The 14,826-nt window shown below is 41.4% G+C and overlaps 1 protein-coding gene across 2 annotated transcripts in view; it reads right to left on the reverse strand.

The window, feature by feature from the left end:
- The window catches only part of fam172a (family with sequence similarity 172 member A), a 133,341-nt gene that overhangs the window by 28,339 nt on the left and 90,176 nt on the right, over window positions 1–14,826 (reverse strand). Inside the window, exons 10-11 of one of the 2 annotated variants that reach the window (XM_047591430.1) lie at window positions 10,289–10,373; window positions 5,607–5,674 (exon numbers count right to left, since the gene is read on the reverse strand). In XM_047591430.1, the coding sequence (XP_047447386.1) occupies window positions 5,664–5,674; window positions 10,289–10,373 (96 nt within the window). In that variant the 3' untranslated portion in view covers window positions 5,607–5,663. Of the gene's footprint in view, window positions 1–5,606; window positions 5,675–10,288; window positions 10,374–14,826 lie in introns of those variants that run through there. The other variant, XM_047591429.1, reaches the window with a different exon arrangement.

A 14,826-nucleotide genomic window follows, 5' to 3' on the forward strand; every position in this document is an offset into this window, starting at 1 on the left:
AAGTGCACCTGAACACTGCGAGATAAACAATGGACAGCATGGATGTCAGCAAGAAAAATGTTAGTTTTGGGAGACTGATCTTATGGGAGTGGACCAAAGATTTACTCTGTTTTGAGATCTGAGTGAGCAGCTTTCGCTGACCCGGGAAGAAATGTCGCAGCAGCCCTTTCACAATGCCTAAAAGACCTGCGACGACCCAAGACAATGCGGGATGTTCGTGCAATGAAAGGGGTTTATGGGACCCTGTATGACAAATGGGTTAATGAAGACCAACAGAATATATAACATAAACTGCATTTAGAACATTGAATAAAATCAGGACTTTGTTTTCTTTATAGAGAAACATTGTACACTGCTCTTTATGACTATATGGACTTTGTTGTTGGGAAACTGAAAATTCAGCAGACAAACAGGTCAGTAGTCACATGGTGCTTCTCCGATAATTGACAGGCCAGCGATGGTCAGAGTTGGTGGACAAAGAGGGGAAGCAAGAAAAGCAGTTTGAGGAATAGAAAACGTAGCATCCTTACTCCCAGGCAAAATAAGCACAACAACTCGCTGAACATTTTATAATCGCAGCTTCCTAGTTCATAAACAAGCTATGTTTATTACCCCTTTCTACTCCTTGGTGCTTTGATGAAAAAAAAAAATCATCCCCTAATTGCCATATTTCTCTAATACCAGCGCACGTTGGTTTCACGGGTGGTTTGTCTCCTGTCTTAGAGATGGCTGGTTAATAAAGTTTTTATCTGTCAACATGGAGTGCAGGAGATGACTCAAGGTCACCACCGCATACTCAAAACCTTGGTGGTTGTGGAATCTACCATCACTTGTGTTTACATAATTATATAAATAACATTTAATTTTCTTTTCTTAGCAAAAAGGAAAATAAACATTACAATTCGAGGCTGATTATGGCTCAAGGACATTCAAGGATATTTTTTTCTTAACTTTCTAATCATCTTGTTGGCAATTATGTGCTTTTCAAATATATTCTCACCTCATCTATGTTAGCTATTTTATTTATTTTTAAATTTGATAACAATCACGTTAAATGTGCATTTAATTATAATATAATTGCGCGGAGGAAAATAAAAGATAAAACTGCCCCCACAGTATATCAAACAGGTTTACCTGAACAGAAGCTTAACAACACACCGACATATTAAACTGACTGACTTTTCCAGGTGTTGGGCATCAACACTAACTGTTTAATTTAAGAAAGAGCATAAAAGATTTAAGAAATAAATAAAAATCCCTTGCACTTAATTCTAGTTAATATACAACCATGAAATTAGTAGAGAGTGAAGAGCCTCTAAACTCTTTGCACAACAGAATCTGTATTTATGGTGAGTTGCAAAATGTGCACTATCGTAGGTAAGTTAAGAAAATATGGCACTTACTAATTCTGTTTCTTAACCAAGAAGGAACTATTGAGCAAACTGTAATGATAAAACATCAATCAAGCATTTTTATTATCTATAATGGCACCATGCATACTTGGAAAATGCTAACTAGATTGATTGCAAACACTGCAACTTTGCAAATACATTGGCATTTAAAACAAGATAACTGTTTGGAGGCGGTCATTTGTGTTCTTAACTCTATATTAAAATGCTGTGGTTTGTCAGTTTGTTTTTTGGGCAATGTCAACATAGAAGGTTTTATGGTGACACTTGATTACTCAATAGATTAACTTCTTGCCGTAATCTACTCTATCCCCTCAACTAAACAAGTACACATAAGGAATACTGCCAAAACATTTACCATATTTAGATGAACACGGGATTATGGAGCTATTCCATAAATAATGAATGCGTGTATAGTGGAAAGAAATATACTAAAAATATACTAAAAAACTCTAATTTTAGGAATGAGGACAAAAAGGGCCAGTACAAGGTTTCTCTTTCTCCTTCTCACAAGTGAGGTTAATATTACAATTACCATTTGGATTGACCAGCAACTACAGGATGAAGGTGATTGCTAAGGATCAGAATGGTAGCAGTGGGGCTTACTGGATAAAGCAAGCTAAGATCCAAAAGAGGCCAAAGTGTTATTATGACATTTCCTACTTTTTGACTAAATCACACAATCAAAAAAATCTCGACTCCCATACAGCTCCTGATGGTCTATAAATGCACTGGCTGTTGCTTTTCATCTTTAGATGTGACCATGCTGATGCTGCAGCCATCAAATGTTGTATATGCATGGCTTGTGTGTTCTTTTTTCTAAGTATGCCTTGCCACATGTCGAGGTCAGGGGTAAGGGCTGGGAGGATTAGAGCCTATATCGACTCAATGAGAAGAGGCCATATGGGCAAATGAGATCCATGTCCATGAAGCACTAATCTGTGGATGCCCTCTGAGTGATCAAGGATGGACACAACCCAGAGCTGTTAAGAGGCTTGGGGATTCAAAAGCAGCCCATGGCCTGCACTACTGTACCCTGAACATTAGCGCCCTCGTCTGACCCGAAATACTTAGATAGTCAAGAGTATTGATTGCGAAAAAAGATTAAAAATACTGTCGGAATAAACAAATACAGTGTAATTTGTATCCGTATGGATGCTATTCATTCAAAACTTGGATGGAAGGAACAGTCATGTGAAGCTACTCAAGTTACTCACGCGATGGTAGAAATGTAACGTCTTTAAGTCACGCATTAGTTGTATTTACAGTGCGTCAAAATGCATAAAAACGTTAAGGAATAGTGACTGTACGATGTAGACACAGATGTGTTTGAAGTAAAGCTGCTTCTATAGAAAGAAATTTATACAGTTATTACCGCAATAATGCTTGTGTGTGCCCCATGGCAACTAAAAGTAAAACAGACATAAATAAAGCTGTAGGAGGTATGGCACGAGAAAAAAAAAAAAATTAAAGTGAAGATAAAATGAGAAGGAGGGGGTATTTATTAGCGATTCTGCCCCAGTGATTGGCTGCGAGGCGAGTAGCAGAAGGACAAATGGACAAATCTGAGGAGCTAATAAAAGTGAATACAAAACGGCCCTCATGGGCAAATCTGGCACTAAGATGATAATGAGATTATAAAACCCTACTATATTGCAGCAAATTGTTTAAGTGTTTCATTGAACCTTGTTGAACTTTCATTTATGCATGCCAGGCTCTTTCCTTTTTTGTCTCTCTCCTTTCTTCTTTTTCCTGGGATGATGGGTAGAGTATTAGGAAGGAGGAAGGGATAAAATGCCTTCTGGATAGAGTTTACCTAGTGCAGGGTTGAACTGAAGACCACAGACTGGGCTTTCCACACGCATAATAACAATGGCATAAACCTTTTAAGGGATCTACATATGAGCTGTGTTTGTAAATCTCACTTCACATCTTATCACCATTTATGCATATTCCATATATAAATGTATGCATGTGCCTACCTAACTCAAAAGCTGAGAGCCAAACATTTAAATATTCGGAAATTTGAATTTAATTGTTGTGCCAAAGCTTTAATGTTGTAATGTCACACGGTTGGTTTCTCTTTTTTGTACACCAACAGTGTCTATCCATATCACTCTCCTAACACCAGTGCATTAAAACATGCTGGTATGGAACAGCTGCAACCTTGTCCCTTGACCTCTTATCGTTCCAACCTTTTTGCAAAAAAACAAACAAACAAACAACAACAACAACAACAAAAAACTATTAAGGATATACCCAAAGTAAATTGAATGCTGTTCATGAACATTTTGGAGCTCATGCATGGCCTTGGTCTCTTTTGAAAGCCAAGACTCTATAATAAAAGAAGTTTCTATCATAAAAGTCAGAATCACTCTAAGTGGTATTGTTTTTGAGGAATCAAAGTTTGTACACAGTTAAAAAATAAGAAGTTGTTGGGTTTGCTGAAATTGTGTTGTTTTGAAAAAGTGTGTTGGTGGAACGAATTGAGGAATATTCATATAAACAGATTTCTCCCTTTCAGTACAATGAATTTAATTTGGCACGTCTGGCATACACATCCTAGAAATATCTCCAAAATTCAAAAACGATTAACACAAATTATGCAAGAAACTTTTTCAAGAAAAGAGAAACAGAGAGAGAGAGAGAGGTCAGGTGACAAAATAGCTAGTAGCTGACAGGATGGGATTGTTTTAGGATTCAATAATGGGTACCAGGAGCGAGAACAACTGTCTGATAGCCATTCTTACACAATATGCTGGCAGAATCATATGCCAACAGGAAGGAAGTCAGATTCTGCCAATCAGGACAAATACACCTGCTTATTTAAACAGTGCAATCAAAAGTGGCCACAAGAATACGCATTCAGCAAAGACATCCTGGAAAAAAGTCATGGTCTTGGCACATATCAAATCCGTGCTAATAAAACTGTAAAGTGTAAGAAGCGAAAAAGCTAAGAAGGAAATCACTGTATAGTCACCACACTCCTTTGCCCATATCCTCTGTTTATCTCTTACACACACGGCTCTTCATTACGAGCCAAGGTATCACTTTAGCCAAGGCAGTTAAAAACACTGCAATTCATATTTCCACAAAAGAGTCTGGCAATCTTGAGTTCTGTTTCACGCGCACTTCACCACATAAAAAAAATCTGTATGTTTGCCCACTCATGTTCCCATTATCCAATACTCAGGCACTCATGTCAAGAAATGGACCACCAAAAGATAAGTGCCATCTACATTCAGCCCTCACGAACCAGATATCAGCTTGATTTATTTTTACAAAAGTGGATGTTTTGCTTCTCCCCCATCCATTAAATGGCCCAACTCATCTTTTTCCTCCTGAACTGCACAGAAACCTTTCCTCAAGACTGCTAGCTAAACTATGCTTTCACAGCTGCGTTATTCCTGTATCATTTCACAATGTGCAGCCACAATATTAAAACCACTGACAGGAGCAGATAATAACTGTATTGTCACCACCTAGTGACAATACAATGTTCTGTTGAGAAACTTTGGGCCTGGCATTCATGTGGATGTTACTTAGATGTGTACATCTAATCCTGCAAAGACACTCATTGATGGCAACGGCCATCAAAAACTGTTGCTCATAATGTTATGCCTGATCAGTGTATGTGTCTGTACACTATAGGTTCTAATTAATCTGTGTCTCTGCTTTATGAATCATATCGTTAGCCTAATAGCATAATGGCCTAAGTCATTTTTGAACATTTTCAGAAACAAGACAAAACACAAATTTTAGGAAGCACATTGGATTTTTTTTTATTGATATTGTAACAGTAAGCCAAAAGATGACTTAGGCAATTATGCTATTAGGGTAAAGATATACAGGTGGTAGATGCCAGAATGTCATTTTGACCTGCCAATACAAAGCTTAAAGGTTGTGTGCACTCACTCAGAAATATTACATTTCATATTCGTCACTATGACTTGCTGAACAAATCAAATGATCTTTTATTCCCTGAAATCTCTTTTTTTTATTATCCTAATCAATGAACTGTATTTGTTGGCCTGTTTAAACAGCATATGATCCATGGGCAAAATGGTCTCATTGTCTGCCTTAACCTTCAGTTTGACATGTTCTGTTTTTTCTTATTTTAACAACTGTGTATGTTTCAGCTCTAACCTGGCATATATATTTAGTGGTAAATCTTTCACTTTTCAATCCAGGCTAAGTACAACAACCTGGTGATGAGTGCCAATACTTTCTTTTTTTAACCTGGGTCAAGAGCGGTCATCTGGTTCCTGTTGGAAAAAAAAAAAAAAAAACTGAAAAAAACAGCGCAGCAGCTACAGTTCCCCAAATGATCGCAAATAAATCTGATTCTTCAGAGTCTCCTAAGCACAAATCACTCAATGCCATAAGACGGGAAAAGATGAAAACAGCTTTGACATGCTCTCATTTTTACATTTTTAAGTTCTAAGAAAACTCTGAAAGAGTTGATGATGTATTGATAATCGTGGTACAAAAGATGTTTTTCTATCTCACAAATCAGACTTTGTTACTACTGCTACTACAGAGTCATCCTTGAGTTCTTGAAATCAGCATTTTCCACATCATAATGATTTGGTCAGTCACCGGTGTGACCCAGACAATGCCCTGATCCAGCCTCACTGAATCCAGGTCAGAGGTCAGGGTCCGGTTCAACAGAGTTCACCTGTCTATTTCCTGCAACATTGGCACAACGTGTGCCGGTCAGGCAAAGAAAACACTGAAAAACACTATGTGAAAACAAAGGCACAAACACACACACACACACACACACAGTTTTGCATGTGATCTTTCACAGAGGCAACGGACTTCCACCTTCCCAAGCTGAAAAAACAGTGGCTGGAGGGGGTGAGGTTCATTTGAGTGGGCATGAGTTTCCTCTTACAAAAATTAAGTCACACAAACATCATTCAGACAGCGTGTGCGCTGAACAAGTGCAGACAGCTAGAGGTGTTTCACGGTCAGCAATGCGTGGATGAGTGAGGTGAGGGTTACGGTCGAGTCAAAACCTACAGCAGGATAGAGACATTCACAATAAAAGCACGAGAGTGGAGCGTGTCAGCCTCCCTGCTTTTATATCAAGGGGCTCTTGTGTCCTCTACTTATACTCATCCACAACCGCGTAGGCCTTAGGCAAAGAAGAAAGGCCTGTATCACTGAACAAAAATTATTTCTCATGTCTCTTACTAAATTGCATCACTTTTCCAGCCCTTACCACCTGCTATTTTTATTCAAGATACAAAAACATTTGTTCAATAAAAAAAGTCACTTTTAATAAAAAAAAATAAATAAAAAAAATTGGGGGAGAGCTGGAATGGAATCCTCGTCATAAAATTGCATACAGGGGCATGGATCTGTTGTGAAAGGAGACGCAAGTGGGTCCCTTTCTGCAGTCTATTATGTTTGATTACAGCTTTGTGCCGGGATGCTTGTATGAGAGCAGGGTTGGTAATTAAAATACAGGTAAGACATTAACTTACTTTTGTTAGCCATTAATCAGTGTTTACCTTCAGAGAGCTCTCCCTTTGTAATTAATAATCAGCTTGGACAATGAGTAATCACCCAAGAGGAAGTTGTGTTCATGTGTGTGTGTGCCCGCGCTTATGTGTGTGTTATTAACAAAGGGGTTTTCCCACCTTTGAAACGCCAGCATTACTGATATAACAACTGATCATCCATCTCACTGGGCGGAAAAAAGTACGCTAAACTGGAAAAAGAAACAGACTGGCCTTTACACGTCTTTAATACCTCGTCAGCCACACGGATATTTTACATTTTATCCCACTGTTCAACTAAACCGCAGTACAGTTATGGAATAATTGCAGCTTGAGAAGGCCTATGCAAACCCCATCCTGCCAGCACCCAACTCCGAATATTATGCGTTTATGTCAGTCTTGCAGCACATACTGGCACACACAAAATACATGTACACACACACAAAATGAGCTTTTCCAGCTGGAGAGTGGTTCCACTTTATCTGCATATTTAGCCTGTGTGCTGCTAACTGATAATATTCTGCTGGTGTGCCAGACCGCTGCCAAACGCCAGAGCAATGACCTTCTTGTGGGGACAAATTCCTTTTTCCAAGATTTTACATGGAACAAAAAGAAGAAAGTTTAAGACAAAAAAAAAATCTACAATGATACAGAGGGAAGGGAATGGATCCAAGGTTTATTACATTTCAAACAAAACCCGGAGAGAGCCAGCGACATCCACACTATGCATTATTTTTCATTCTTCTCTGAGTCCTTCCAGCTTTGTACAAGAGTGGTAAACCCACATATAACAGACAAGCTCTGCCCTCATTTCTCTTTTCCGCTTTGTAAGGGCAGTCTGTTATTCCTAATCATCTGTGAAGCAAGCCGGGTATACCAGCATGGCACTCTAACGAAGCTAGTATGGTGAAAACATTCATCATATCATCGCTGCACACACAGGAGGAGCAGGGAACGGGAAGATATAACAAGAAAGTAAGAAACAGAGACGAAAAAGCGGAAAAAGAACAGATGCAGAGGCAGAAAAACGGAACGACGCGCGAGACTCGTCCTTCAACCATATTTTGTCATCATGCTGACCAACCAATAAACAACCACTACTTTGCAGACATCTTAGTATGTGTGTCTGATCATACGCCATTCCCCGCAGCAGCAGCGTTGCCTTGGGCCTATCTCAGTCTGGCTCCACACAAAAGTAGTGCTTCACATTGTGATGTGTGTCTCTGTATGTGTGTGTGTGTGTGTGCATGTGTGCAGGCATGACGGGAAGGATTCACCAGTCAGTTTTCAGTTGCTGAGAAGCTTTATCTTCATCCTCGATTACCAGCACCTTCTCACACACACACACACACACACACACACACACGCCATAGCAACCCAGACAACAGCAGTCACGGAAGCAGAAGTAGCAGAAGAGGTGACTGTTGGGAGGTGGATGTGTGTTGATTGAAGCGCGGGGCCACGGTGCCCTGACAGCCTTCCCTCAACCTTCTCTCAACCTCGTCACCTCTGCTGCTCCGCTGTGACTCTCGCCACAATGGCTGCTGCTTGTGAACCTGCCAGGCTGCCAAGGACACAAAGATGACTGAGTCAACCTTTGACATCAGAAGCTGCCACCAAAAGACCAGAGACAAGCCAAGTTGGCAGCTCTGTTAACAAGCTGGAGACACAGATCTTTTCAGCTGGCTTAAAGTAGCAAAAGTCAATAGAGCACAAGTCAATAGTGCACACATATGGATAGACACCGCGTCAAACAGGTCCGTGTTTGGACAATGAAAGGCAAGCCAAAAGTTTTGGAAAGGTGAACTCAATATTTTGGTCCAATCGTTGTTGTATTTTGAGCAGCAGTCACTAAGAAGAGACATAAATCATCAAAGTACTAAAAAAAAAAAGAAAAAAAAAAAGAAAAACCCTGACATTTGAACATGAAATACAGCACGGGTTTTGTATTGAAGGCTAGATGACATTTCAAGGCGCTGATTCACTGGTAGATGTTAAGGCCACCCACCCACACAGCTCCATGTGGAACATGGTGTTTTAGTGGCCAAGATGAGATAGGAGTGTTAGAGATGTATTCACTGCCATGTGGAGCATGTGTAAGATGACCTATACATTCACCATGATGTCAGTGAGGTTCTTTGGAGAGAATAAAATCACAAAGCAAGACCTTCTCGGTGATGATGGAAATGACAGATGTGATGAGGATGTGAGCGCTCCGTTGGGTCTGTTTGTGTGTACAACCAATGCTTAAACATATCGCGCATACGGAGTAAAAACAGGTGATTTATACTTATCAATTGTTTCCTGTTTAAGGCTAGTCTTTCCTTCTGTTTCTGTGCGTGTGTGTGTGTGTGTGTGTGCGTGCCTGCATGTGTGTCACTCTTCAAACAACACTGCAATCATCATCTCTTATCAACAGTCATGTTGAGGATTACAGCTTTCATCCCTAATCCTACATTAAGGACACATTCTCATGATGGACGTGACATCATCAAGGCCAGTCAACTACAGAGAGGGCACAAGGACAGGAAGCCAAACACCACAGGAGAGGATTAATGACTATATGAGACAGAGTGGATGATGAAAAAGTAAGAGGGAGAGGGCGCGTCAAAGAGGGTAAAAAAAAAAAAGGAAGAAAGAAAGGAACTCAAACTTGTGTCTGTGAGATAACCTCTGTACATTTGTGTTTCAAGATAATCTGCCGCCGTTTCAGTTTCTGTGACAAAGATCTTTCTCAATCAGTCGCACTAACACCAAGGGTCTATACAGTATCCAGAAGGATGTGGACACGCACAAATACACACAAGGACAAATAGTGTCAACGTACACACCATATGCTACTGACCGGACTCAGATAATCTGCACATTAACACAGCTGTAAGCCACAAAAGTACAACATATACTGAGGTATCTATTTGAATTTCGCTCATCGGACATTTTTTTTTTCTTTGTGCCAGTTTCAAGTTGGATTAATGGACACATCTTATACTCTCAGGTTTTACCAGGAATACAGGACGTAAGAAAAACACCTGAATTAGGGTTTTCCATCTCTCTCTTCACATTATCACACTACATAGCAGTGGTCATGGTTTATATTATTAACATCTAATAGATTTTTCAGTATATCTGCCAGTGTGAAAATCACCAGTGAGAACGTTATTACTTCACTTAATGCTGCGCTGTTTGAGACTTGTTTTTCAGTGCACCTCGCTATACTACTCACAGCGCCACATTGTATTATTAGATGACTGTCTTAAAACTCTTAAAACTCCTCACAGAGTTAGTGTATTCGGAAAGTAAATCCCCATTATGCTGCGATGACCAGATACCCAGAAGTAATGGTTTTAGTGTTGGAGTGAGTTTGTTTGATACCTGCAGAGACTCTGGGGCAGTCTGGCAGCATGGGATCCAGTGGAGTGTCCAAAGGCTCTGGACTTGATACCCAGTTACGACAGTGCTGTAGGGAGAGGAAAAACATTTAAAAAGGCAATTTAAAACTCTCAAGACAGATATCTTTCTCTTTAATTATATGCTGGTACTACAAAGGCTGTGGATGAATTCCACACAGACTCCATGTGGAGGGTGAGCATATAGGAAATGAATATGTATCCATATCCTCTGCAATTATTGCAACAAACACAAAGAAAAATCTAATGAAGACGGAAACATAATAAGGGAATGCTGTGATATAAATATGTACGTCTTTTATGTTGTTGACGTGTGTGTTTTCTTATTTAGATTAAATTTGAAGAGACATTAGAGGACAAAAGAAGAAACGCAAGCATGCACCAAGAAGGAGGAAGACTGGATGGGCACGGAGACAAAGAAAAAGGGGGACAGGTAGGGGGGTGGGGTGGGCAAGGGTAGAGAAAGTTAGCAGGAAAGAGGTGTGTAGGGATGAGCAAGGTGGGGGAAGAGAACGAAAGAGAGACAGGAACAAGCAATTAAAAGCCCTGTGACATGTTGCTCAGACAGCTTGGCGTTTGTTTGCGGTGGAGAGCTGAGGCCTTCTACTACGCTGGATCAGTGGGCGCCCTGGGGGAGGGTGTCTGCCCAGCTTGCTGACCCATAACCCCCTGCAAACACCCCTACTCCTTTCAAACCCCCTGCGGTTGACATCTCTACTGTCAAAAAGAGGAGAAGACCTCTTTATCCGTTTTTGCTGTCTTCATCTTCCAGCTTGTGTGGCACTCGCTCTTCCTACTGTAGTCCTCTTTTTACTTATTAAACTTGATGTGCCATTAATGAAGTGTAACAACGCTTGAGAGCGGGCAAGTTGCTTTTGAGTTTTCATTCTCAGGGTGTGCCGATGACCAAAGCGTCAAAGTGTGTTTTCCCCTTTGTCTTTGCAATGCGGATTGGTATGCGGTGGCTTGTAAGGTTAGTACAAAAACAAGGGAAATGGGAGAAAGAGAAAGAGGGAGGCTGAGGAGGAATGCTTGGAGAAGACGTTCCCCCCTAGATAAGATAAAGTTCAATAGAAGAAAGAGAAAACGTAAAGAGATTAGAATGTGCAGCTGGCGTCCTTCTGAATCACTGCTTATCTGCCCTTGTTTACTTTCACCCTGGCCTCCTGACAGCCATTACCGTGTTGTGCATGCTTGTGCGTGTGTGTGTGTGTGTCTGTGTTTGTGTGTGGGTCAGTGACTGCGTTTCAGGGGGTCTCCCACGAAGATATGTAGTGTTGTAAACCCTTCATACACAAAAACACATACAAAGGTTCACTTGCTTTTGCATTTTCCCTTCTCAGCGACCCCGACCCCCAAGGCCCCGAAACTCACAAAATATAAAAATCTATAAAACTTCTCCCACTTTAACCTTAAGAAGACACGCACGCAAATACATCCAAGGATGGTGCACACATGGACTTCACTATTATCCTTTAAGTGTCTCCCTTCACACAAAAACCTTCCGGGTGTAAATAGGTGCTGTCAGCAGGTGTTCTCTATATAAATATGAAGACATTGAATAAACCTAATACCTAATTGAGCCCATCTTAGTGTTTCTTTAAGCTGACTGCCCTCGTACAGCGATTTATTTACTATAAGCTTACAGCGCAACATAGGAAGTCATTGGAAGAGATGATCATGATGAAACATCTGGCACACGCATGCAAATCCTTAGTAAATATCGTCAGGAACGTGACCATGATTCAGTTGTGAAATGTGTACAAAAAAATCTGTTATCAAAGTAAAGTTTTCTTTCATCTGTAATCCAAAGTATAAATTGAAACTGTCCCTTAAATAGCAGAAATGCTCTATTCACACTCTCCTCCGTGTTTCAATTCTTCATCCCTGTCAATCAAATGTGCCAACAGTTGGAAGGGATATAGAGTAAGAGGAGCAAAAGAGGTTGAGGAAAGATCAGCACAGAGATGAGAGGCGATGGAAGGGAGGAGGGTTGGGGGGGAGGGGGGTGTTAGTGTTGGGGGGGAAGATGACAAGTCATCTTGGTAAACAGTGGCATATTGTGTATTTTTAGATCCTTTGCTTTGCCCTAGATGTGCTCTCCTCTGAGCCCGGGCTTGAGGGCAGAGTGGTGCAGAGCAGCACAGAAGCAGTGGGGCTCCTTGACTGCTACATCAAGTGTCTCATTGTATCTCCTTTAATTCATTCAGTCTGTCTGGAGGAAGATGTCAGCTGGGCTGTGGAGCAGTGGGCTGAAGGCGGCTGGAGAGAGGGGAAGGAGGGGAGTCTTTCAAAGGGGGCCTCCTCCCTCCCCTACACCTCCACCGTCACCACCAATGAAGGCAGGGAGGCTGAGGTTTGAATAGATTTGTCAAGGCAACAACACACATGTGCGCGCAAACTCTTGCATAAATGCACACACACACGGCACAAAGCCTCAGTGCTGTGGGAGACCGCAGGCATAACAGCAGTCACATAAAGGCAGGGCCTGCTGGCTGGGATTAGAGAAGGGCGACATGACAAAAGGATGGCACATCACATCAGCTGCCTCTGACGCATAGCATCATCACTTCAAGCAGCTCGTCCGCCGATCAATGGCGCCATTGAACTAAAGGCCGACGGAGAAACAAACATGTAAACAGATTTGACTCTCCCCCTACGTCTGCTGCTCTGTGCGCGCGTTTCCCTCGCTGTGTTTTTCGGATTTCTGCCGCATACATGCATCCACACACAAACTCTGCATGACACTCTGTTGCGAGGCGCCATACATTCGATTTCAGCGAAATCTCATCAACCGCATTAGACAATGAAGAAATGAAGTTCTAAAACGTCCTTTAAAGTTGAAAGTTAGGGTAACATTAAGTGCTGAGCTAATAAGCGAACAGCAGAGACTGAGAGTGTTAATGACAAGCAGGTGTCAAGTTTACCCCTCCACATACTGTGAGGAATGTGAGGAATAACCCTCACTGTCCAGTCAGTGTGCGTTCCTCATGTGTATAATCCACCACCTGTTGCAATCTGCAGTTCAGAGAAGTAAGTCAACTTCTTTCACATAAAAAAAAATTGCACAAGCGACCGATTTAATAATCAGTTCTCTTAAAAAAACGTATCTTATTTAATGTGTCTACGATATTTATTAAACAGATCGAAATACAAATAAATTAAACAGTAATACAATTATCTTTGCAATCGTGTACAACTGGCTCTATTCAATTGTAAAAAAAAAAAAAAGTATCTCTACCTTCCACTTCCGAAAGCAACCAAGACTGAGTCCCATGACAGAAACTCTGTACTAAGTGCACAAAAGTCTCCTAAACCATAACACACATGACAGCCTGCAACCTAACTTCTCAGAAAGTCCCGAGTATCAATTTTTGCTCCCTCTCTCCGAGCCTTTCTCTCTCCCACCACCTCCAGTTGCTGTATAATCTCTGTGGATTAGGATGGTTTATTCATGACCGTAGTGTACTCGGTATGTGCGTGCATGTGTGTGTGTACGTGTGCTCTGGGCAGGCCACTAGAGTGTGACAGCAGGCCAGCACAGTGACAGGAGACACCTTGGAGACTGTGACAGGCTGCCAGCTGTACACCATCATTCGGATTTCTCTCTCTCCTCACTATGCTACTCATCTATCTCCACATACATCTCTTCATCCCCTTCCCTCCATCTGTATTCACTCCATTCATATCGAACCTGTCTTTTTGTTTTTCTTTGCCACAGCTCTACCCTGTGCTCTCTCAGTGGCAGCCGACTGGATTTAAATAATTGAACGTTTCTCATTCTTTTTCTGTCCCAATCAATGTGTGGCTCTTTTCTTTATCTCAGCCTATTGCTCATAGTTTTTCTTTTCTTTCACCTTCAGACTGTATTTTGTCTCCTTGCTGTGACGTCACCTGCCCCTTGTCTGACCCATCTGGTCTATATAACCTAGCTCAGCAGGCGCTGATCTCTAAATCCTATCTTCTCTCTTTTACTCCTCTCATCGCTCCATCCCACCATCCAATGACCTCTTCAACCCCACGGGAAAGGAATTATCTCTGTCTGTGGAGAACAGAGCAGTGCGCGGCTGGGGTGCCCCGACCTCACATGCACCCAATCGTGCGGGCACCCATATTTATACACTACCTAAGGCAATACTCGGGTTCAATGCTTGCGTTCCTCTGTGATGTTCCGAAACTTCTTCCGCTGCTCCTACAGATTCTATATGTACAAGATCCAGCTGTATATGGGTTACTGATATGGACGTCCTTTAAAAAAGGGACATGTATCCATCTACTGTTGGGCTGTGATCTTCTTTATGTCAGTTTTCCACATGCGGATGTGGCTATTTAAAGGCGAACATCAAGAAACTGAATCAATAACAACTGATCTTTTGGTGGAACCCTTGCACATGCTGTATACACCACTGCATCCTCAGATAAATGCATGGGACATAAGATGCACCTCAGTCCTCAGGCTGACCCTCTGGCAAGTTAGCACCATCATCCATGACCAGAAGCCAA

This window comes from Mugil cephalus, chromosome 8, assembly GCF_022458985.1.
Source record: "Mugil cephalus isolate CIBA_MC_2020 chromosome 8, CIBA_Mcephalus_1.1, whole genome shotgun sequence".
Lineage (NCBI taxonomy): Eukaryota > Metazoa > Chordata > Actinopteri > Mugiliformes > Mugilidae > Mugil > Mugil cephalus.